Below are 21,759 nucleotides of genomic sequence, written 5' to 3'. Positions count from 1 at the left end.
TCTATTCTGACATTTAGATTCTGTACAATTTTAGAGTAACTTGAAGGCAGAGCGGTGCATCATGGGAAAGTTGTCTAAGGTGTGAGGCCAAATATCCGGATCCGCAGGTTTTATTTATGAACTTATGAAGATTTATCTGTTCTTCAATGATTGACTAATGACATGAATGCCAGAGGTGAATTCTCCTCCCACTGAACGGGCTATATTAGGGTAACCACCCTGAGGTCCTGTGATGCATTCCACTTCAAGGTAAGTACCATATTCCTGAGAATGTCATAGTCAGGGGATGCAATGCATGTCACCTACTCAGCCATTAACCCTTTGTTGTCCAGGTCAATGCGCTCAGGGATACGGCTGTACGTGTAGTGGTAGTCTATATGGTCCTGTACCAGAGGTCTATACAGTTGATATCACAGTCTTTTCTGATCTATTGACAGGAGACCAGGATCTGCAGGATCAGAGGGGTTTCAGTCTGTGACCGTGGAGACTCAGCAATGGATATGAGCTGTAAGTGCAGAACTGGAGGAGACACTTTATGTTCTTTAGTTTTAGATGCATTAGAACAATAAAAAGATGTTTGTAAAAGGGTGCACACCCTTTAAGACACTAGTGATGTCTCTGGGCCGCTGTGTGCTGCTTTGCTCCCTTTGTAGTTGTGCTGGAGCTAGCGGCTGATAGCAGAGAGTGCTAGCGGTGCTGAGCTCTGACACTTTGCTTCTTTATTACATCTTCAGACCTGAACTTCTTCTGCTGCCTCCAGATAATGGCGGGGGTCCTCCCCGTTCTCAGTGCGCTCTCCTTTTTTAAAGGTGAGTGATATAAGAGCACTAAGATATTATAGATGTATAATGCACAGCATATAACATGTACCCCCCCCCCCAAACACTATAGCAGGCCTCCAAGATTTCCTCAGATCCTTGTTTATGGACTTGCATTGATCTCTTTATACAGTACATAAGAAAGAAGTCAAGATCTTTCTACTGGACTCTTCTCTTTTTTTTCTCCTCTTTACCTTTTTCATTCTTTTTCCTTCTCTTTCTTCATCCCCTGCTCCATCTCCTTCTTTAACTTCTTCATCTTCTCCTTCTTTTTCATCTCCCTTATCTTCTATATCATCTCATTCTTTCCCTTGTTCTCCTTTGTCTTTCTCTACTTTCTTTACTCCTTCTTTCACCTTTTTTCCTTTCTGTCTCTTCTCATTGTTCTGTCCTTTCAAATTCTTTTCATAGTGTCCTTCTTTCTTTCCTCCTTCTTTCACTTACCCTCTTTTGTCTTTTCTCTTCCCCTTTCCTTTCAATTTCTTCTCTTTCGTCTTCCTATATCATGCAACACTTCAGTCCTCTCAGTGGGACTACTGTATTCTCAAGCAGTGGTTACGTTTGCTCCCTGATTTATTTCTTCTCTTTTATGTCATATATCTTCTTCCCACTATCCTTCCCTTTCAATATCTTCTCCTTTATCTTCCTCTTCTTCATCATCTCCTTCTTTCTCTTCTCATTTTTCTTTCACTTTTTCTCCTTTGTCTTCCTCTTCTCATTCTTCCTTTTTTAATTCCTTCTCCCTCTTCTTCACTATCTCCCTTTTCTTCCCTTTCAATGTATCTTCCTCTTCTTCATTATCTGCTTCTTTCTCTTCTCTGTCATCTTTCACTTTTTCTCCTTTGTCTTCCTCTTCTCGTTCTTCCTTTTTAAATTTCTTCTCCCTCTTCACTATCTCTTTCTTCTCCTTTTTCTTCCCTTTCAATGTACTGTCCTACATCTTCCTCTTCTTCATTATCTGCGTCTTTCTCTTCTGTCATCTTTCACTTTTCCTCCTCTTCTCGTTCTTCTTCTTTCCTTTTCTATTTCTTCTTCGTCATCTCCTTCTTTTTCTCCTCATTCCTCTTTCACTTTTCCTCCTCGGTCTTCCTGTTCTCTTTTTTCTTCTTTTCTATTTATTCTCCTTCAGTTTGCTGTTATTCGTGATCTTTCTCTTCCCTTTCTTCTTCTTTCACTTTTCCTTCTTTGTCTTCCACTTCTGCTACTTCTTCTCATTGCATTTCTGTTTTCTATTCTTCATCTCCTTCTTCATCTTCCCCTTCCTCTTCACCTCCACCTTATTATTAGTGTCATCCATGAATGTCATCTCTAGATCTGAACATGGACTTTCTTCCATTTTGTTTTCAGTCTTCTCAGTCTCACATCAGGTATGATTGCTTCCATTCTTTTTGCTGCTCCGCGTCTTCTTTTCTCTTCACCCCTATCTAGAACAGAAATATATTTTGCAGCGGTCTGAACTCTATTCTCATAATACATCCAGAAAAGGATGAAGCTTTTGTGTTTAGAGCCTTCACCAAAGCTCCAGTCCATGACTGATGCAAAGCAGAGTCCCTAATGGCAGCTCATGGAGTAGTATACTATGGACCTTTAGGCTTCCATGAGCAGCCATATGATCCTTCTGTGATGAAGCACATTCAGCCCTAGAATCAGAACAGTAAACCGTAAGTCTCCTAATAAAATCAGAGGATCGAGCAGGCGCAGTATGCTACATGGCAGTCCATGAGGCCACAGAAGTTTCCACATTAGAGAAAGTCATCATCTCACGGACGATCTCAAGTGCCGGTACTAGCTCTGTCCTTAAAGTGACAAATATTTGTAGAAGTATTAAAGTGTACCTCATAGAGACATTAAGATTTGCATAGTTGGGGGTTGGTGAGTTAGGACCCCCAGGGACCACTCCGTGCTAATGAACCAGCCATAGACCTCATGGGGACTGATGTTCTTGGAAGTTCATTTGCATTGTAGAACACTGACCTACTGTAGTCAATCATCTCCAGAAATGCTGCCATGTACTATATAATCTAGAGCAATGGTCTCTGTGGTGTCAACACATGCTGACATTTGTAGTTGCCCCAGATTAGAGACCAGTGACGTAGATTCTCTCTTCCATATGTAATATGCATGCTATGTATTATCTGTGGCAGGTGAGGTGTGCTATGACAGGCTGGGCTGCTTCACAAACAAAAACCCATGGTCTGGAACTCATCAGAGGCTGATAAGCCGCTTACCCTGGGCCCCGCAGAAGATTAATACTCGGTTCCTGCTCTACACCAGGAACAATCTGAACAAGCCTCAGGTCAGTCCCCCTATGTATGATGATTATCCTTTCATGCTGATGTCTGAACGCTGATGTTTCCATCAGGACATCTCTTTCTCTGTAAATGACTAGAATGTATGGGCGTCATGGGGGGACCATATCACTGGAGGGGGCACCTTGTTGTTAAATAGCGTCCAGCACTTCTTAATTTTGCAAGAGATGCTTCAGAAGGAGCCCAACAAAATACGTAAAATATGAAAGTTAAAAGGATTTAATTTGCATAAAAGGAAAAGGTTACAAAACTTGGGAAGAAAAAGATAGATAAAGCACAACAAAAGAATCTCAAAAAGTAACAAACAATTTAAAAGGAATGAAAAAGAAATTCCCCAAAGTAAAATGTTTGTGTGACTCTGTGTGTAGAGAGCGACAGGTGTCTGTCAGAGAATGCCCCCCCAATGTCATGAGACGGAGCCCCTTTTGAAGTCTGCATCTCCATAGAGTTACATTGTATCCTATATTTAACATTCTAACAAACATATCCGGTTAACAAGTAAAACCCCTTCCATCAGGATTTCCTGAATAATCCTTATTTGTTAAGCTAATATTGATATGCTGACCCAACCTTTCAAATCCTATTGACGTCTCAAGATCTGTCAAAATTGAGACTTCACCACAAGTGCCGGCCTCACATGGTCCTTAAAATAGCTAAAAAGGTGTTAGTATGATATTTTACAATTATAAAGGGCAGGTCTAGAACAACCTCGCTGAGCTTTTCTTACTGTGGCCGTTGGGAATGATCCTGCATCTCTGTGGGATTGCAGCACAAAACCTTTTTATTTTTGTACCCAAAGAATTAAAGTGAAGAAAGACTCTGCAGGTCCAGGTTCTCCAACCTCAGGGATCAGCTCTGTCTATGGGGAGACAGAAAAGCTCACCACACATCTCCCCTCGGCGGCCAGGCAGATGGACAGTGGCTATTCTGAAGGACAATCCCATTAAAGTTGTCCTGCTCTAGGAAACCCATTGTGAAATATCCTATTACGAGTTAATGAATGGGTTGGGGGGGCTCTGTTCAGGATCCTTCTCTATTACTAACATGGAGAGCAAATGCAGAATTATCTCTTGTTCTAGAAGAACCGGCATCTGCGCCATGTGCGGAAAGACCATTGATTACGGGGAGTGCTGTGTAATGCTTCATGTCACCTGCAGGGGATGGGATGCTTCTTAGAAGATGACTCCACCTATGACCCTGGATCTCTGTGGGGTCCAGGTAGAACAAAAGCTTGTGTTCAGATTAACACAAGGTTAAGAAGCAGAGACCCCCTTAAAGTTCACTTGTAAATCTCGCTCAATGTCCCCAGATAGAGGAGGTCCGTCCATTTCTCCTGATCCAATAGGCAATTGTTTTATCTAGAACATTCATAGAAGGTGAATACCCAGGCAAAACAGCAAATGTGAAGAATACACTTCATTCAGGTCAAGAAAAAAGGGTCATCAGAAAATGAGGGGGGTAAGGAAATGCAGGAACATTTGGCCGCTCTCAGGATGAGGTTTAACCAGTTTCCCATCCAGTTGATCTTGTCTTTAACCTCCATTATCTCCTCTGTTTCCTGCAGGTTGTCACCGCCGCCAATCACAGCACAATCGCCACCTCCAATTTTCAGACACATCTAAAATCTCACTTCATTATCCACGGATTTATTAACAGCGGGAAGGACAGCTGGCTGGTGAACATGTGCCAGGTAGGTGCTGCCTCAGTCACTGAGCTGATTGTGGGTGTACGGGAAGGGACAGTCTCATCACAGGCAGCAGTACAGTATGACACCTCCCCCTCCCTGCACAATGACATCTGCATGTCACACAGAGCATGCCCACTAAACTCTCCCAGAAAAAAGTAACTCATCTCCTACCCTAAACAGGGACCTCCAAACTAAAGTTGTTGCGATACCAAAGTTTTGATTCGATTTCGATACCATAAAAAACAATTGCAATACTCAATACCATTTGATACCACGCAAAAAAAAAAAAACACCAAAAAAGCCACGAGCACTCTGCATTTTAAAAAATGGCAAATTGCGCAGTTTTATATTTTTTCTGTTCCGGCATTCACCGCATAGATTTCTTTTTATGTTTTAATAGTTTGGACTTTTTGGACGTGGCGATATGTGATATGTTATATGTTTATCTGTTGTTTATATATTTTATATGTAAAATTGGGAAAGGGGGGGATTTATACTTTATTTAATAATGATTTCCCCCCTTAGGGGTAGAACCTGGGATCTGTCATCCCTTGTCCTATTCACCCTGATAGATCTCTATCAGGGTGACCAGGAGCTCACACTCTCCCTGCTGCCCTGTGCACACAGCAGCAGGGAGGTTACCATGGCAGCCAGGGCTTCAGTAGCGTCCTGGCTGCCATGGTAACCGATCGGAGCCCCAGGATTACACTGCTGGGGCTCCGTTTAGAACTGCCACTGCCACCAATGAGGGGCAGAGGACCCTGTGGCCACGGCCACCAATGTTTTTGATACTGGGAAGGTTGAGGAGGGATAAGCAGCACTGCGCCACCAATGATAATTAACCTTTAATAGGAGGCGGGTACTGGCAGAAGATCAGCGGCAGTTAACCCCTCAGGTGCCACACTTTCCCTGAACTTGTAAATAATTTTTTCAGCACAATGAAGTCTTTCCTCCCACTGTCCCTAGTGCCTGTCACGTCTCTCCCTGCACTAAGTACGCTGGAAAATGGCAGACTCCAAGATGGCTGAGGCTATTTATAGGGCTTTGACATCACAGGGCTGGCTGGCTGCTGATTGGCTGCAAGCATGGCTTTGTGAGTGATCCCGCCTTCCCAGAGTTTCTTGCTCCATGTCCACTCCTAACATGTGCAGCAGCCATTTTAGAATTTTAGAATAATTCCACTTTGTCAACTTAGATTTGCTTATCTCTATCGTAAATCCACCTTAAATTACTAAAAGGTCATAAACCTTTTTTTAAGCCATTCTTTTTTTATTATGATAAGAGCTATAATAAGTGTTTAGGAGGTCAGAGAGCAGAGATAAAGAGTCATCAGCAGAGCTGCCTGATGGAACAGAATAAAAACACAGATCCTGCTACTAGAGAATCTCAACCCTGTACACAGAAAGAGGTTCAACATTTTTATTAAAGAACAATTGAAAAATAATTTTCAGCTCAAAATGAGTACAATGCAATAATACAAAAAAAAAAGCCTGCAAAGGTGTACATGCAACAGGCGGGGTACTACCAGGGGTCCCTTAAAGTGAAAGAGCTTTTGTTGTGACGCCAGTTGCATTTCATCAACGAGGGACAGAGTCCCCCTAAACAGATGGTGTTGGTGGTACCCAGGTGTAGGAATGCCAGAGTGGTGAAAGGGTAGCATATAGTGTCCCTTTGGATGTGGCTGTGCACGTGTCATGGTGCTCCTACCTGAATATCCTGGAACCCCAGGTGTTGTTGTCCGAAGCAGTGCAAATAGGGTGAACAGTTGAGGGATTTGTAGAACAAATTGAGTCCAGTCTTGTATTAAAGTTGATAACAGCTTTACTTGAATAAACTTTCATCAGGAAATACTCTTCTAACTTTGTCTTGGTCACCAGCAGGCTTTGGCATAAATTCGGCTCCGCTACATCGTTTACTCCTTAGCTCTGCTGTGCTATCCGGATTAAATAGAAACTTTTCCTTTCTGCTGAACTTAACTTTCTGTAGTCTGACTCTTCTTTATCCTTATCTGTAACTTTGTCTTTATCCAGGGAATCTTTCCTCCCGGATTCTGGGGCTCTTTGCTTTTTTCTCTTGTTCCAGCAGAGCTGATGGTGCTCTGCTGGATAGAACACAGCCTTCACCTTGGAGGGGGTACTTTAGACTGACTTCTGCAGGGCTTGTCCAGAAGGGACGAGGGCCTGCTGCCTTCCCCAAGCAGGGGATCCTCTGAACTGACCTTCTAGAGAGGGCTAGAATGGACAGGAGGTTCCACTCTAGGCAAACTAGCTCTGACAAGCTTGCTGCCACCTGCTGGTGAACCAGGCATATTACACTTAAACAGATATAAAATCAGAAATACAGATACACATTATGCAGGACCTGGAAATAAATATACATGATGACATAACATCAACCATAAAATATAGTAGAGGGGTGTAAAAGGTGGTAATGCCACTCTGTGGTGTTACATACATAGCCTTTAAGAGTTACATATGTAATAGGAGGGCACAAGAGCTACAAATAAGGGACACAAGAGTCATGTAAAGGAGACCCAACAGCCACATAAACAGAGCAAAGAGCTACATAAAAGGGATAGAGGAGTCACATATAGAGAACAAAAGAACCACATTTTGGTATTCATGGTTACATATAGGGGACCCAAGAACCAGATAAAGGGATCGAAGAGCCATATATAGGGATCCAAGAGCCACATAAAGGAGACCCAAGTGCCACATATAGGGTATCTAAGTGCCACATATAGGAGACCCAAAAGCCACATAAATGAGACCCAAGAGCCACGAATAATGGAAAATAAGAAAAATACAGGGATTATTAGAGCAACAAACAGGGGTGTGAGAGCTACATCAAATAATAGAAGCGCCACATACATAGGAACCCAGGACTACTGATTGTAGAACTCCTCTATAAGACATATGGGCCCTTAGGTCACATTGGCCCCTGAGCTCCTTTTGATTGTTGGCTCTGTTATTTCCAGGCCATGTTACAGGTGGAGGACGTGAACTGTTTCTGCACTGACTGGAGCGGAGGATCTCAGACACTTTACACTCAGGCCGCCAATAACATCCGAGTTGTGGGGGCAGAAGTCGCCTATTTGGTTAACACTCTTCTGGTAATACCCCAGACGGGGATCACTTACTGTAAAAGACAACCTTCTGTGCAGAAATTCATTGTTCAGTCACTAATGTTTCACCTTTTTCATGATTCTTTTGTTTTAAAGGAAGCATTTAAATACCCCCTGTCTAAAGTCCACATCATTGGGCACAGTCTGGGGGCACATGCTGCTGGTGAGGCTGGAAAGAGACGACCGGGAATTGGAAGGATAACTGGTAGGTGAGACTTGGTGGGCTGGATGTATGAGGACTGATGTCACTGAGCATGGAGGTCAGCTCTTGGTGGCCTGGATGTCAGATGTCTGAGTACTGGTGCGCAAGAAGGTTAGTTCTTGGTGGGCTGGATGTCTGAGGACTGATGTGACTGACTGTGGAAGTCGGATCCGATGCGAGTAAGCGTGGAGGTCAGGTCTTGGTTTCCTGGATGTATGAGGACTGATGAGACTGACTGTGGATTTCAGTTCTTGGTGGGCTGGATGTCGGATGTCTAACTACTGGTGCACCTGAGCAAGGAGGTCAGTTCTTGGTGGGCTAAATGTCTGAGCACTGATGTGACTGAGTATGGAGGTCTTTGTTTGGTGGGCTGGATGTCTGAGGAATAATGTGACTGACTGTGAAGGTCAAGTCTTTATGGTCTGTCTGTCTGAGGACTGATGTGAGTAAGCATAGAGGTTAGGTCTTGGTGTGCTGGATGCCTGAGGACTGATGTAGATGACTGTGGAGGTCAGATCCTGGTGGTCTGTCTGTCTGAGGACTGATGTAAGCATGGAGGTAAGTCCTTGCTGGGCTGGCTGTCTGATGACTGATGTGAGTAAGCATGGAGGTCGGGTATTGGTGTGCTGGATGTCTGAGAACTGGTGTGACTGAGTACAGAGGTCAGTTCATGGTGGGCTGGATGTTTGAGCACTGATATGACTATCTGTGGAGGTCAGTTCTTAGTGGGCTGGATGTCTGAGAACTAGTGTGACTCAGCACAGATGTCAGTTCTTGGTGGGCTGGATGTCTGAGAACTGGCGTGACTCAGCACAGCGGTCAGTTCTTGGTGGGCTGGATATCAGATGTCTGAGGACTGGTGCGACTGAGCAAAGGGGTAAGTTCTTGATGGGCTGTCTGTCTGAGAACTGCTGTGAGTAAGCATGGTCGTAAGGTCTTTGTGTCCTGGATGTCTGAGAACTGGCGTGATTGAGCACAGATGTCAGTTCTTGGTGGGCTGGATGTCTGAGCATTGATGTGACTATCTGTGGAGGTCAGTTCTTAGTGGGCTGGATGTCTGAGAACTAGTGTGACTCAGCACAGAGGTCAGTTCTTGGTGGGCTGGATATCAGATGTCTGAAGACTGGTGCGACTGAACAAGGAGGTCAGTTCTTGGTGGGCTGGAAGTCTGAGCACTGATGTAAGTAAGCTTGGAGGTCAGGTCTTGGTGGGCTGGAAGTCTGAGCACTGATGTAAGTAAGCTTGGAGGTCAGGTCTTGGTGGGCTGGTTGTTTGAGATCTGGTGTGACTGGTGGCGATCTCGCACAGAAAAGAGGGGGAAATACAATGGTAAACTGATGGAAAATCTATGACTAAGGCCCCAAAAAGACCACAGAAAGTATTCTGATTGGTTCCTATGAGGCCCTTTGTCCCTATGGAAAAATGCCTCAGCTCAAAAAAGTGTTGACATGAGAAATTTAACCTGGAATAATGTGAAAAAGAATTTAAATAAACCCAAGTATTTCCCCAACTTAAGAGGTTTTATTAAAAGTCTTCAATAAAGATGGGCTTGCGGTTCGCCCGGCGGTCGTTTTGCGGTAAACTTTGCATGTTTGCGATTCGCCGAACATGCAAACATCTGGAGAAATTTGCACCCGCCATATTCTTTTACATTGTGCTGAACTTTGACCCATGACACATCCATCAGGTGGTACAGGACGGCCAATGGAGACGTTCCAGCACATGGACACCCCCCCTACCTTATAAATAAACCCGATCTGGCCGCCATTTTACATTCAGCCTTTTGCCAGTGTAGGGAGAGGTTGCTGTGTGGAGCAGGGACAGGCTGTTAGGGACACCAAACGCTGGCTAATAGGGCCACAAAAGTCCTTCAAAGGACTGGTATAGGTGCGCTATCAATAGGTGTGATACACAGAGGGGTGCGATATACTTATAATATACCTTTATAATGAGTCAAGAACACATAGATCTATATAGTGATCACCTGGAAGTCAGGGGCCCTGGGGCTGGGGGCTTACTAGGGCCATTTTTATATAGGGTAAGGTTCCGGACGGGGTCCCTCTTATCAGGGCGGGTGGTCTGTGGTTAGTCTATCAGGGTCAGAATAGCCCCCCCTGTAGGGCAATATCAGGGACAGTTCTTTGTCTACCCTGTCCTTCAATACCACATCATCATCATCTAGCCCAGGGATGGATGTTTTTTGCTTTCCCTCCTGGATTCATGGATGTGCACTGGAACCCCCGGATTGTGGTAGGACATATGGTTCTGATTTGGTGCCGCCGAGCACCTGATTTAGTGCCGCCGAGCACTTGTTATTGCCGACCACATCTAGGCTTCTTGCTTAACTTTAATAATTTTATTTATTTTCATTTTAAAGGATATCTTTTCCATTCACACGTCCGCAAAATGGGTCTGTTCCGCAATTTTGTGGAACCAGTGCAGACCCATTCATTTTCAATGGGGCCGGAATGTGCTGTCCGCATGCGCATGTGTGGATCCGCACTTCCGCATCTGTGCTTCCGTTTCCGCAATTTCAGACAAGATTAGGCATTTTCTATTATAGTGCCGGTGATGTGTGGTCCGCAAATTGCAGAATGCACATTGCCAGTGTCCGTGTTTTGCGGATCCACTAAACGCTTACGGACGTGTGAATGGACCCTCATAGTATAATTATTAAAGGTTACGTTTTATCTTTATGTATATTCTAATGGATCGCCTTCCGCGTACAATGTTATAATATACTTTCTATGTTAGACGGTATATTACAGCGCATTTGTAGTGTGCGGCAGTCGTGTGCGGTTCTGCTGCGATACTGCAGGTATATAGAGGGACAAGCGTTACTGGGACAAATCATTTCTACTGGTGTGATATACCAGTCGCCCCCCAAAAAACTGATTGAAGCGGGGTGTTATATACCAATATACTTTCTTTATAGTGCATTTGCGCATGGGCGTACGCGAAAATTATATTGCAGATATTTCGCATTGAAAAAAATAATGAATGGAGATCACAAATTGGAATAACACATCTGGTGTCAGTGTCCGTGTTGTGGGACTATCTGTGCGCTTCTAGTAATTATTTTTTGGCTGCAAATATGAGCTGAAGGTTTTTCAGGTTCTCCTGCCATTAAACTGAATGGGACCTGCCGCAAACTTGCGGTTCGCGAACAGTTGATCGTGTTCGCGAACCGCCCCGGCAGATGTTTGTCTATCACTAGTCTTCAAGTCATGTGCAAATGTCACGAGAGAAATGAATAAGATCTGAGTGTCTGAGGACATGTGTAACACCCCCGAGTGGTGTTGCCACTCCTACACCCTGCTACTGTCTTTAATGGTCCAACATAAAGTCATCTATGCATTATATTCCAGGTCCTCTCCATAATGTGCATCTATAATAATGTTTGCAACTGTTTATAACATGTTATATACCTGGTTCACCAGCAGGTGGCAGCAAATATGGCAGAGCTACAGGTCCTTCTAAAAAAATTAGCATATTGTGATAAAGTTCATTATTTTCTGTAATGTGTTGATAAACATTAGACTTTCATATATTTTAGATTCATTACACACAACTGAAGTAGTTCAAGCCTTTTATTGTTGTAATATTGATGATTTTGGCCACAGCTCATGAAAACCCAAATTTCCTATCTAAAAAAATTAGCATATTTCATCCGGCCAATAAAAGAAAAGTGTTTTTAATACAAAAAAAGTCAACCTTCAAATAGAATCCTTCTGCAGAAATGACTGCTTCAATGCGGCGTGGCATGGAGGCAATCAGCCTGTGGCACTGCTGAGGTGTTATGGTGGCCCAGGATGCTTCAATGCGGCGTGGCATGGAGGCAATCAGCCTGTGGCACTGCTGAGGTGTCATGGAGGCCCAGGATGCTTCAATGCGGCGTGGCATGGAGGTAATCAGCCTGTGGCACTGCTGAGGTGTTATGGAGGCCCAGGAGGCTTCGATAGCGGCCTTAAGCTCATCCAGAGTGTTGGGTCTTGCGTCTCTCAACTTTCTCTTCCCAATATCCCACAGATTCTCTATGGGGTTCAGGTCAGGAGAGTTGGCAGGCCAATTGAGCCCAGTAATACCATGGTCAGTAAACCATTTACCAGTGGTGTTGGCACTGTGAGCAGGTGCCAGGTCGTGCTGAAAAATGAAATCTTCATCTCCATAAAGCTTTTCAGCAGATGGAAGCATGAAGTGCTCCACAATCTCCTGATAGCGGCTGCATTGACCCTGCCCTTGATAAAACACAGTGGACCAACACCAGCAGCTGACATGGCACCCAGACCATCACTGATTGTGGGGACTTGACACTGGACTTCAGGCATTTTGGCATTTCCCTCTCCCCAGTCTTCCTCCAGACTCTGGCACCTTGATTTCCGAATGACATGTAACAGTCCAGTGCTGCTTCTCTGTAGCCCAGGTCGGGCGCTTCTGCCGCTGTTTCTGGGGAATGCGGCACCTGTAGCCCATGTCCTGCACACGCCTGTACACGGGGGCTCTGGATGTTTCTACTCCAGACTCAGTCCACTGCTTTCGCAGGTCCCCCAAGGTCTGGAATCGGTCCTTCTCCACAATCTTCCTCAGGGTCCGGTCACCTCTTCTCGTTGTGCAGCGTTTTCTGCTGCACTTTTTCCTTCCCACAGACTTCCCACTGAGGGGCCTTGATACAGCGCTCTGGGAACAGCCTATTCCTTCAGACATGTCTCTCTGTGTCTGACCCTCCTGCTTGAGGTGTCAATGATGGCCTTCTGGACAGCAGTCAGGTCGGCAGTCTGACCCATGATTGCCGTTTGGAGTAATGAACCCGGCTGGGAGTTTTTAAAAGCCTCAGGAATCTTTTGCAGGTGTTTAGAGGTAATTAGTTGATTCAGATGATTAGGTTAATAGCTCGTTTAGAGAACCTTTTCAGGATATGCTAATTTTTTTTGATAGGAATTTGGGTTTTCATGAGCTGTAGCCAAAATCATCAATATTAAAACAATAAAAGGCTTGAACTACTTCAGTTGTGTGTAATGAATCTAAAATATATGAAAGTCTAATGTTTATCAGCACATTACAGAAAATAATGAACTTTATCACAATATGCTAATTTTTTTAGAAGGACCTGTATATTAAGAGAGAATGGAACTCTCCATTCCATTCTAACCCCCCTCTGTAAGGAAGTGGGCTAGTACGACTTCCTGAAGGAAGGTTGGGGACTAGTGTTGATCGAGCATGCTCGGCACATAGCGGTGTTTGGCCGAATACCGCATGTGCTTGAGTGCAATGCTCGAGTATCCTCCCCGCACGTTTCTTAGCTGCTACACAGCCAATAAACGTGCAGGTAAGTCCTGCCCTCACTGTAATGCCGTAGCCATGTTGGTTACTGGCATTACAGTGATTGGCTGGCCGGAAGGCGTCATCAGGTGCTATATAGAACCCAATGACACGTGTTCGGCTCAGTGTTAGTCAGGGAAAGCTGTGTCAGCGACCCAAAAGTCCTTTTAAGGACTGTTGTGTGTGGCAGCGATATCTATTTTTGCACATCCTGCGCTAAATAGCGTTCAATAGTTAGGCCAATGCAGACAGCGACATTATCTGCGCCACATCTCCCGTGTAATGTGTGCGCATCCCAAAAGTATCTGTGACATCCAGTGTACTTTTTCCGTAGACGGTGTCTGCTGCGGACAGTGACATTACCGGTGGTACATCTCCTGTGGCGAAACCAACCTCGCCACTTCTCCTGTATAACGTTTCCACATCCCAAATACCTGTCACATTCCCTGTAATTTTTCATTAGCCGCTGCTGACATCAGGCGAGCAGTAAGGGACGGAGCAGTGGCCGTGATGCTGATGGTGCACGCAGAGGCCGTGGCCCTGGGCGCGGAGAAACTGTGCCTGCTGCCAGAGCACAAGAAACAGACTAATCCAGGATACCTAGCTTCATGTCCCAGTTTGCAGGGCGGCGCAGGACAATGCTCTCAAAGTCAGACCAGTGCGACCAGGTGGTCAGTTGGATTGCAGCAGATAATGCTTCCACTCGGTTAAGCACCACCCTGTCTACCACCAGGTCCAGTCTCAGTAGCCAAGAGTCTGCTCAACACAATCCTCACTCTGATCCTCCTTCCTTCTACCATGGAGAGTCTGGGCAAACAAGTGATCCCACACTCAGATATTCTGAGGACATCATTTCAGCGCCATTCCTTGATTTGGCCCTCTCGGCAAGGCCGCTTGAAGAGGGACAGATTTTGTGCCCTGATTCCCAAACTCTTGAGCATCCACAGTCACAAGAAGATGACGGTGGGGAACAGCAATTAGTGTTTAATGAGGTGGATGAAGAGGATGAGACACAGTTGTCAATCACTGAGGTAGTGGTTAGGTCAACAAGTCAGGAGGATGATCAGAGTGAGGAAGTGGAAGAGGAGGTGGTGGACGATGAAGTCAATAATCCAACCTAGGAAGGTGGAAAGCCGAGCGAGGAGAGCAGTACAGAGGGGGAGGGATCCTCAGCACTGCAACAGGCTGGAAGAGGCAGTGGGGTGGCAAAAGGGAGAAGGCGGGCCACACCAAACAGGCCCGCAACTGTTCCACGGAGCAACCCCTTGCGGCTATCTCCCTTGCCAAGGGGTAGGTGTTTCGCAGTCTGACGCTTTTTTGAGAAAAGTGCGGACAACAAAAGAATAGTAGTTTGCAACCTGTGCCATACAAAAATGAGCAGGGGCGTGAACACTAGCAACCTCACCACCACCAGCATGATCCGCCACATGGCATCCAAGCACCTTAATAAGTGGGATGAATGCCTGGGTCCACAATCTGGGTCTGCGGGTCACACCACTGCCTCCTCTTCCCCTGTGTTACGTGCTGGCCAATCCCCTGTCGAAGGCACAGGCCCGGATGCCTCCCACCCTGCACCTGGACCTTCACAAGCACCATCAGCGACCACATCCACTTCTGTGTCCCAGCGCAGCGTACAAATGTCCTTACCCCAGGCATTTGAACGCAAGCGCAAATACCCAGCCACCCACCTACAGGCCATAGCACTAAATGCGCAGCTTTTCAAATTACTGGAAATGTTGCCATTTAAGCTTGTGGACACTGAGGCCTTCCGCAGCCTGATTTCGGCGGCTGTCCCTCATTACGCAGTCCCCAGCCGTCACTATTTTTCAAGGTGTGCCGTGCCTGCCTTACACCAGCATGTGTCCCGTAACATCACACTTGCCCTGACCAACGCAGTTACTGGGAAGGTCCACTTAACCACGGACATATGGACAAATGCATTCAGCCAGGGACGCTACATTTCCCTGATGGCTACATTTCACACTGGGTGAATGTTGTGGAGGCAGGGAGCGAGTCATACCCTGGGATGGCACAGGTGCTACCAACGCCAAGGATTGAGGGCCCTACGTCGATCAGGGGTTTCCGCCAGCACCTACGTTAGTGGCTCCAACCCCTACTTCTCCTCCTCCTCCTCCACTTTCACCTCCGAATCATGCACGTGCAGCACCAGTCAGCCATCAGTCGGTAGCTGGAAGCAGTGTAGCACTGCAGTGGGGAAGCGGCAACAGGCGGGGCTGAAGCTGATCTGCTTAGGTGACAAACAGCACACCGCCGCAGGGCTGTGGCAGGAGATAAGGGACCAGACTGAGCTGTGGCTCTCGCCACTCAACCTACAACCAGGCATGGTTGTGTCTGATAATGGCCGTAACTTGGTGGCAGCTTTGGAGCTCTGGAAGCTCACACACATCCCATGCCTAGCCCACGTCTTCAACTTAGTGGTTCATCGGTTTCTCAAAACCTATCCCAATTTGTCTGAGCTACTGGTGAAGGTGCGCCGCGTGTGTGCCCATTTCCTGCAAGTCACCAACAGCTTGCGCCGTTCTGTCAGAGCTGCAGCAACGCTGGAAATTGCCAGCTCACCGGCTGTTGTGCGACGTGAGCACGCGCTGGAGCTCCACGTTCCACATGTTGGCCAGGCTTTGTTAGCAGCAGAGGGCAGTAGTGGAATACCAGCTGCAACATGGTTATCACCTTTCCAGTCAGATTCCGCTCTTAACAAGCAAGGAGTGGGCATGGATGTCTGACCTCTGTGAGGGTTAATGCAACTTTTAGGAATCAACACAGATGGTGAGCAGCGATAACGCTATTATCAGCGTCACTATCCCACTTCTGTGTCTACTCAGACGCTCGCTGCTCACAATGAAGGCCGACGCTTTGCATGTGGAAGAGGTGGAAATGGGGGAAGACATTACACAGGGTGATAGCCAGACCACCCTCCGTTCATCTTCTCAGCGTGAATTGGACAATGAAGAGGACGAGGAGGAGGAGCAGGAGACGGTGCCTCCGCTACAGAGGGTAGTACCCATGGAAGTTTAATTCCATCTGTTCTTCGTGGTGTGGGCAAAAGAGGAGGAAGAGGATGAGGAGATTGAGAGTGATCCTCCTGATGATGACAGCGAAGTCTTGCCTGTTGGTACTCTGGCACACATGGCTGACTTCATGTTAGGCTGCCTTTCCAGCGACCCGAACGTTTTACGCATTTTAGACAACACGGATTACTGGTTGTTCACCCTTCTCGACCCCCACTACAAAGAGAACTTCTCATCTCTCATTCCTGTGGTGGAGTGGACGAGCAAAATGGTGCAATACCAGAAGGTCCTTGTGGAAAAATTGCTCCAAAATTTCCAGCTGAAAACGCTGGCGGCAGAGTCCGTAGTTCCTTGGGCAACCGAGGAGGTGAGACAAGGGAACACACAGCAGTTCCAACAGAGGCAGGGCAACACTCTCCAAGGCCTGGGACAGTTTCATGACACCCCACCCTCACCCTGATGAGCGGCCTAGTGTCACAAGGAGGGAAACATTTTGGAAGAGGGTGAAGGAGTACGTAGCAAACTGTGTCAGCATCCTCAATGATCCCTCAGTGCCTTACAAGTACTGGGTGTCCAAGCTGGACACGTGGCATGAACTGGCGCTCTACGCCTTGGAGGCGCTGGCCTACCCTGCCGCCAGCATTTTGTCAGAGCGGGTATTTAGTGCTGCTGGCGACATTATAACAGATAAGCGTATTCCCCTGTCAACTGAAAATGCTGACAGGTTGACTCTTATCAAAATGAACAAGGCCTGGATTGCCCCTGACTTCTCCACCAGAGAAAGCAGATGAACATAAAGGCACTTTACATATGTTATTTATAATGTACTGAATACACTGTATTCCCTGCACCCCTTCCACCACAAACAAGGGTATTTTCTCCTCCTCCATCATATCAACATGCTTATTCCTCGCATATAATGTTTTACAGGGTCAGCTCAGCAGCAGACCCTCACCCCTAATGTTTTACAGGGTCAGATCAGCAAGCCCTTGCTCCAAATGTTTTTGAGAGTCACCAGCAGGCCATCAATCATAATTTTTAAAGGCTGTGTATGATGCCCTCCTTTATGTGTAATAAAGGGTGTATTGTAGCTAGTGATGAGCGGCAGGGGCAATATTCGAATTCGCGATATTTCGCGAATATTTGAGCGAATATTCGCCATATATTCGAGAATCCGCGAATTCATGATCTCCAGGCATTATTTTCTAAAGTGCCGATATTCGCAATTAAAATTCGCAATTCGAATATTCGTGATCAACACTAATTGTAGCGCCGGTTCCTTGTAATTTTTGGCAGCCCTTTCACTTAGTGCATAGGCTTTATGAGTGTAGGAGTCCCACTACCTGAACAATTGTACCACAATGTGAATGAGGCCCTCCTTTATGTGATATACCGGTTGTATCGGAGCCTCTTCCGTGTAATTTTTGGCAGCACTTGCACTTTATATACAAGTAAATATACAGGAAAGAATGTTTCCTAACAATTTTTCATCCGTCTAAAATCGATTTTATCTTCGGTTTTGTGCGTATTATTGTCAGTCTGTAAAAGTGGCGCACTACTCAGACAACATGGCTCCCAGCAGCGACCTTGGAGTCCAAGATGCATCCAGACGTCCTCCCCATGCTGTTCCCGAACCATTTCAGTGGTGTTTCCATCAATTTCTGACCTTTTCCTAAGAACAAGGCACCCTTCCCTCTTCAGAGCAGGGGGTGCCTGGTTTAATGCTCGGGTTCTCCCCTTGACTTCCATTGAGCTTGGGTGCTCGGTAGAGCATCCCTATGTGTTCGGCACAAGCACTAGTGGGGACCAGTTAGTTCCAGTCTAGTTTACCCCCAGATAGGGGAAGGGTGTGCAGGGGCATGTCTCTGCTGGACGAGCCCACGCCAGCCAGAGCACCCTAAGCTCTGCTGCCATGGAGGCCAAAGCTTGAAGCCTCAGGAGACAGGAAGAAAGTTCCCTGGCAGAACCTAGAGTCAGACTACAAAGTGAGGTGCAGCCAGCCTGTCAGTACAGCAGAGTCAAAGAGAAACAGATGTAGCAGAGTGGAGTTTGCCTGCCAGTTTCATGCTAAAGCCTGCTGGAACCAAGGCAAAGCCTGTAAACCGTTCTGGAGAAAGTTTATGTGAAGTAAAGCTGCCATTGAACTTCATCTCAAGGTTTGGACTCAGGTTATTCTTTTATCCCTCAAATATTCCCCCTATTTATTGCTTCGCAGTTAAAGCCTGGGGTCCAGCGGTATCCAGGTAGGAGCACCTTCACACACAATAAGAGACATTTAGGCTGCACTACACCACTCAGCATTCCTACTAAACCTGGGACGCGATATAGAGGACCCTGGGCGAAGGCAGCCCATTGCACATGATCATCAGTGGCCGTGATTGAGAGCCTCACCTCCTGAGTGTATAGCGACTTCATGTATGACACATGCAAAAGATGTTATAATGACCCACTAATGTCTACCTTCCTGCTCACAGGGCTGGATCCTGCTGAGCCGTACTTTCAGAACACCCCACCTGAGGTCAGACTGGATCCTTCTGATGCTATTCTTGTGGATGCTATTCACACAGATACAACGTCAACTATACTCAATCTAGGTACCATTAAAAAAAAAGACTCATAATGAGCGCAGCTCTGGAGTAAAATATATAATATGTATATTAGGATCAGTACAGAGTAATGTCCAGTACAGGATAAGTAATGTATGTACACAGGGATTCCTACAGCAGAATAGTGAGTGCAGCTCTGGAGTATAATACAGGATGTAACTTAGGATCAGTACAGGATAAGTAATGTATGTACACAGTGACTGCACCAGCAGAATAGTGAGTGCAGCTCTGCAGTATAATACAGGATGTAACTTAGGATCAGTACAGGATGAGTAATGTATGTACACAGTGACTGCACCAGCAGAATAGTGAGTGCAGCTCTGGAGTATAATACAGGATGTAACTCAGGATCAGTACAGGGTAAGTAATGTATGTACACAGTGACTGCACCAGCAGAATAGTGAGTGCAGCTCTGGGGTATAATAAAGGATGTAACTCAGGATCAGTACAGAATAAGTAATGTATGTACACAGTGACTGCACCAGCAGAATAGTGAGTGCAGCTCTGGGGTATGATACAAGATGTAACTCAGGATCAGTACAGAATAAGTAATGTATGTACACAGTGACTGCACCAGCAGAATAGTGAGTGCAGCTCTGGAGTATAATACAGGATGTAACTCAGGATCAGTACAGGATAAGTAATGTATGTACACAGTGACTGCACCAGCAGAATAGTGAGTGCAGCTCTGGGGTATGATACAAGATGTAACTCAGGATCAGTACAGGATACTTGATGTGATGTTTCTTCCCAGCATTCACAGATAATACGATGAGGCTGGAGAATAATATTCTGCTTTTGGTTGATTTGTTCTCAATAATCTATACTTGAATTTCATCCAGGACTCAGATTTCTCTACAAAATGATCTTGTACCATCGGGGTTGGACTGATCCTCCGGTGGGACCATGCTCTGACAATAATGAAACACTAATAAAACAGGGCCTTTAAAGGCTATGGACAACTTTGTTGAGATTTTTTTTTTCTTATTATTGCATTGTACTTATTTTGAGCTAAAATACATATTTTTTATTTGGTCTTTATTATTATTCTGGAATCTGAAATCCTTTTTTGTGTACAGAGCTGAGATGCTGAGATACTGTAGTAGCTGCCTCTGGATTGTCTGTCTTTTCCGTCATCTAGGGAGTAGATGGACTCCTTATCTCTGCTCTCTGACATTATAAGCACTAATCAAAGTTCAATCCTTCTCTTATTGATGAGAATTTGGCTTAGATGAGTGTCTATGACTTCTTAGGCTACATGCACACGACAGTGAAAAAAAGTCTGTTAAAAACTGCCATTTTTAACGGACGTTTATTTCACTGATGCCTTTTTGAGAAACAGACATAAAAAATTGACCCATTCAATTGTATGGGGGCAGTCTGTTACTGACCTACAGTGTGAATAACCCCATAGACGGCCATTGGTCTTAAAACAGACTTGTCGTGTGCATGTAGCCTAAGTCTTTAGAGTACAGGTCTATGGCACAATGTGAAAGTGAAAGCACCAGTCACACAGTTAGAATAACAGTTAACCATTTGTGACAGAACGGATCAATATTTTTAATAAAGGCCAATTAAAAATATGATTTTTAGACAAAAATTAGTGAAATGCAATCATAAACAAAATTGCCTCCAGAGGAGTACATAGCCTTTACATTCCTACATTGACAGAGGGAGGGCCCACAGAATAATTCCCTCTGGTGGGCCCAAGAGACTTCAGTCCGATGTGAACCACATTACACATACATCTATTGGGGAGCTGTGCAGATGGAAGGCCAGTCGAGGCATCAGTCAGGCATTTACAATGCATTTGGAAAGTCTTCAGACCCTTTCACTTTTTTCACATTTTCTTATATTGCGGGGGGGGGGGGGGAATCCAGTTTTCCCCAAGAATTTTCAATTTTTTTGTAAATTAATTAAAATGGAAAAAGGAAAAATTTGGCCTGGACAAAACTATCTCTATGCTGTGAAACTTGGCATTTCGGTCTGTGGCCTTGCATTTCTCCTGATCATCTCTCCAATGTTCTACACCTTGATTGGAGTAACCTGTTGTACAGTCAGGTGTTTGGAGATGATTTGAAACACAGACTGGTCTATATAAGATCTCACAGCTGACAATGCATATCAGAGTAAAAACCAAACCATGAGGAGGAGAGAACTGCCTGTGGAGCTCAGAGACAGGATTGTGTGGAGGCTCAGATCTGGAGAAGGGGACAAAACCTTTCTGCTGCCCTGAAAGTTCCCAGGAGCACAGATCACCCAGTACTTGTCCTAGAGCTGCCGCCGCCAAACTAAGTAATCGGGGGAGAAGGGCCTTGGTAAGAGAGGAGACCAAGAACCCAATGATCACTCTGGCCGAGCTCCAGAGATCTGTGTGCAGATGGGAGAAACTTCCAGAAGGTCGACCATCACTACAGCCTCCACCAATCTGAGTTTTATGGCAGAGAAAGAAGCCTCTCCTCAGTAATGTCTGTAGGAAACCAGGCGCCGCTTATCACTTGCCTGATGCATTCCCTACAATGAAGCATGGTGGTGGCATCATCATGTCTGGAGGAGACCAGTCGCCGCTCATCACCTGCCCAATACCATCCCTACAGTGAAGCGTGGTGGTGGCAGCATCATGTCTGGAGGAGACCAGGCGCCGCTCATCACCTGCCCAATACCA

The 21,759-nt window shown here is 45.7% G+C and overlaps 1 protein-coding gene across 1 annotated transcript in view; it reads left to right on the top strand.

Annotated features, from left to right (window-relative positions):
• The first annotated feature begins 449 nt into the window (after window positions 1–449).
• Window positions 450–21,759, top strand: part of LOC122942251 (pancreatic triacylglycerol lipase-like) — a 38,087-nt gene continuing 16,777 nt past the window's right edge. The window contains exons 1-7 of the mRNA XM_044299754.1: window positions 450–507; window positions 735–809; window positions 2,963–3,114; window positions 4,692–4,817; window positions 7,792–7,926; window positions 8,035–8,143; window positions 18,963–19,082. Coding sequence (XP_044155689.1) covers window positions 495–507; window positions 735–809; window positions 2,963–3,114; window positions 4,692–4,817; window positions 7,792–7,926; window positions 8,035–8,143; window positions 18,963–19,082 — 730 coding nt within the window. The 5' untranslated portion in view covers window positions 450–494. The remainder of the gene's footprint in view (window positions 508–734; window positions 810–2,962; window positions 3,115–4,691; window positions 4,818–7,791; window positions 7,927–8,034; window positions 8,144–18,962; window positions 19,083–21,759) is intronic.

The sequence above is a fragment of the Bufo gargarizans genome, chromosome 6 (genome assembly GCF_014858855.1).
Source record: "Bufo gargarizans isolate SCDJY-AF-19 chromosome 6, ASM1485885v1, whole genome shotgun sequence".
Taxonomy (NCBI): domain Eukaryota; kingdom Metazoa; phylum Chordata; class Amphibia; order Anura; family Bufonidae; genus Bufo; species Bufo gargarizans.
This window is presented reverse-complemented; position numbering and strand designations above follow the sequence as displayed.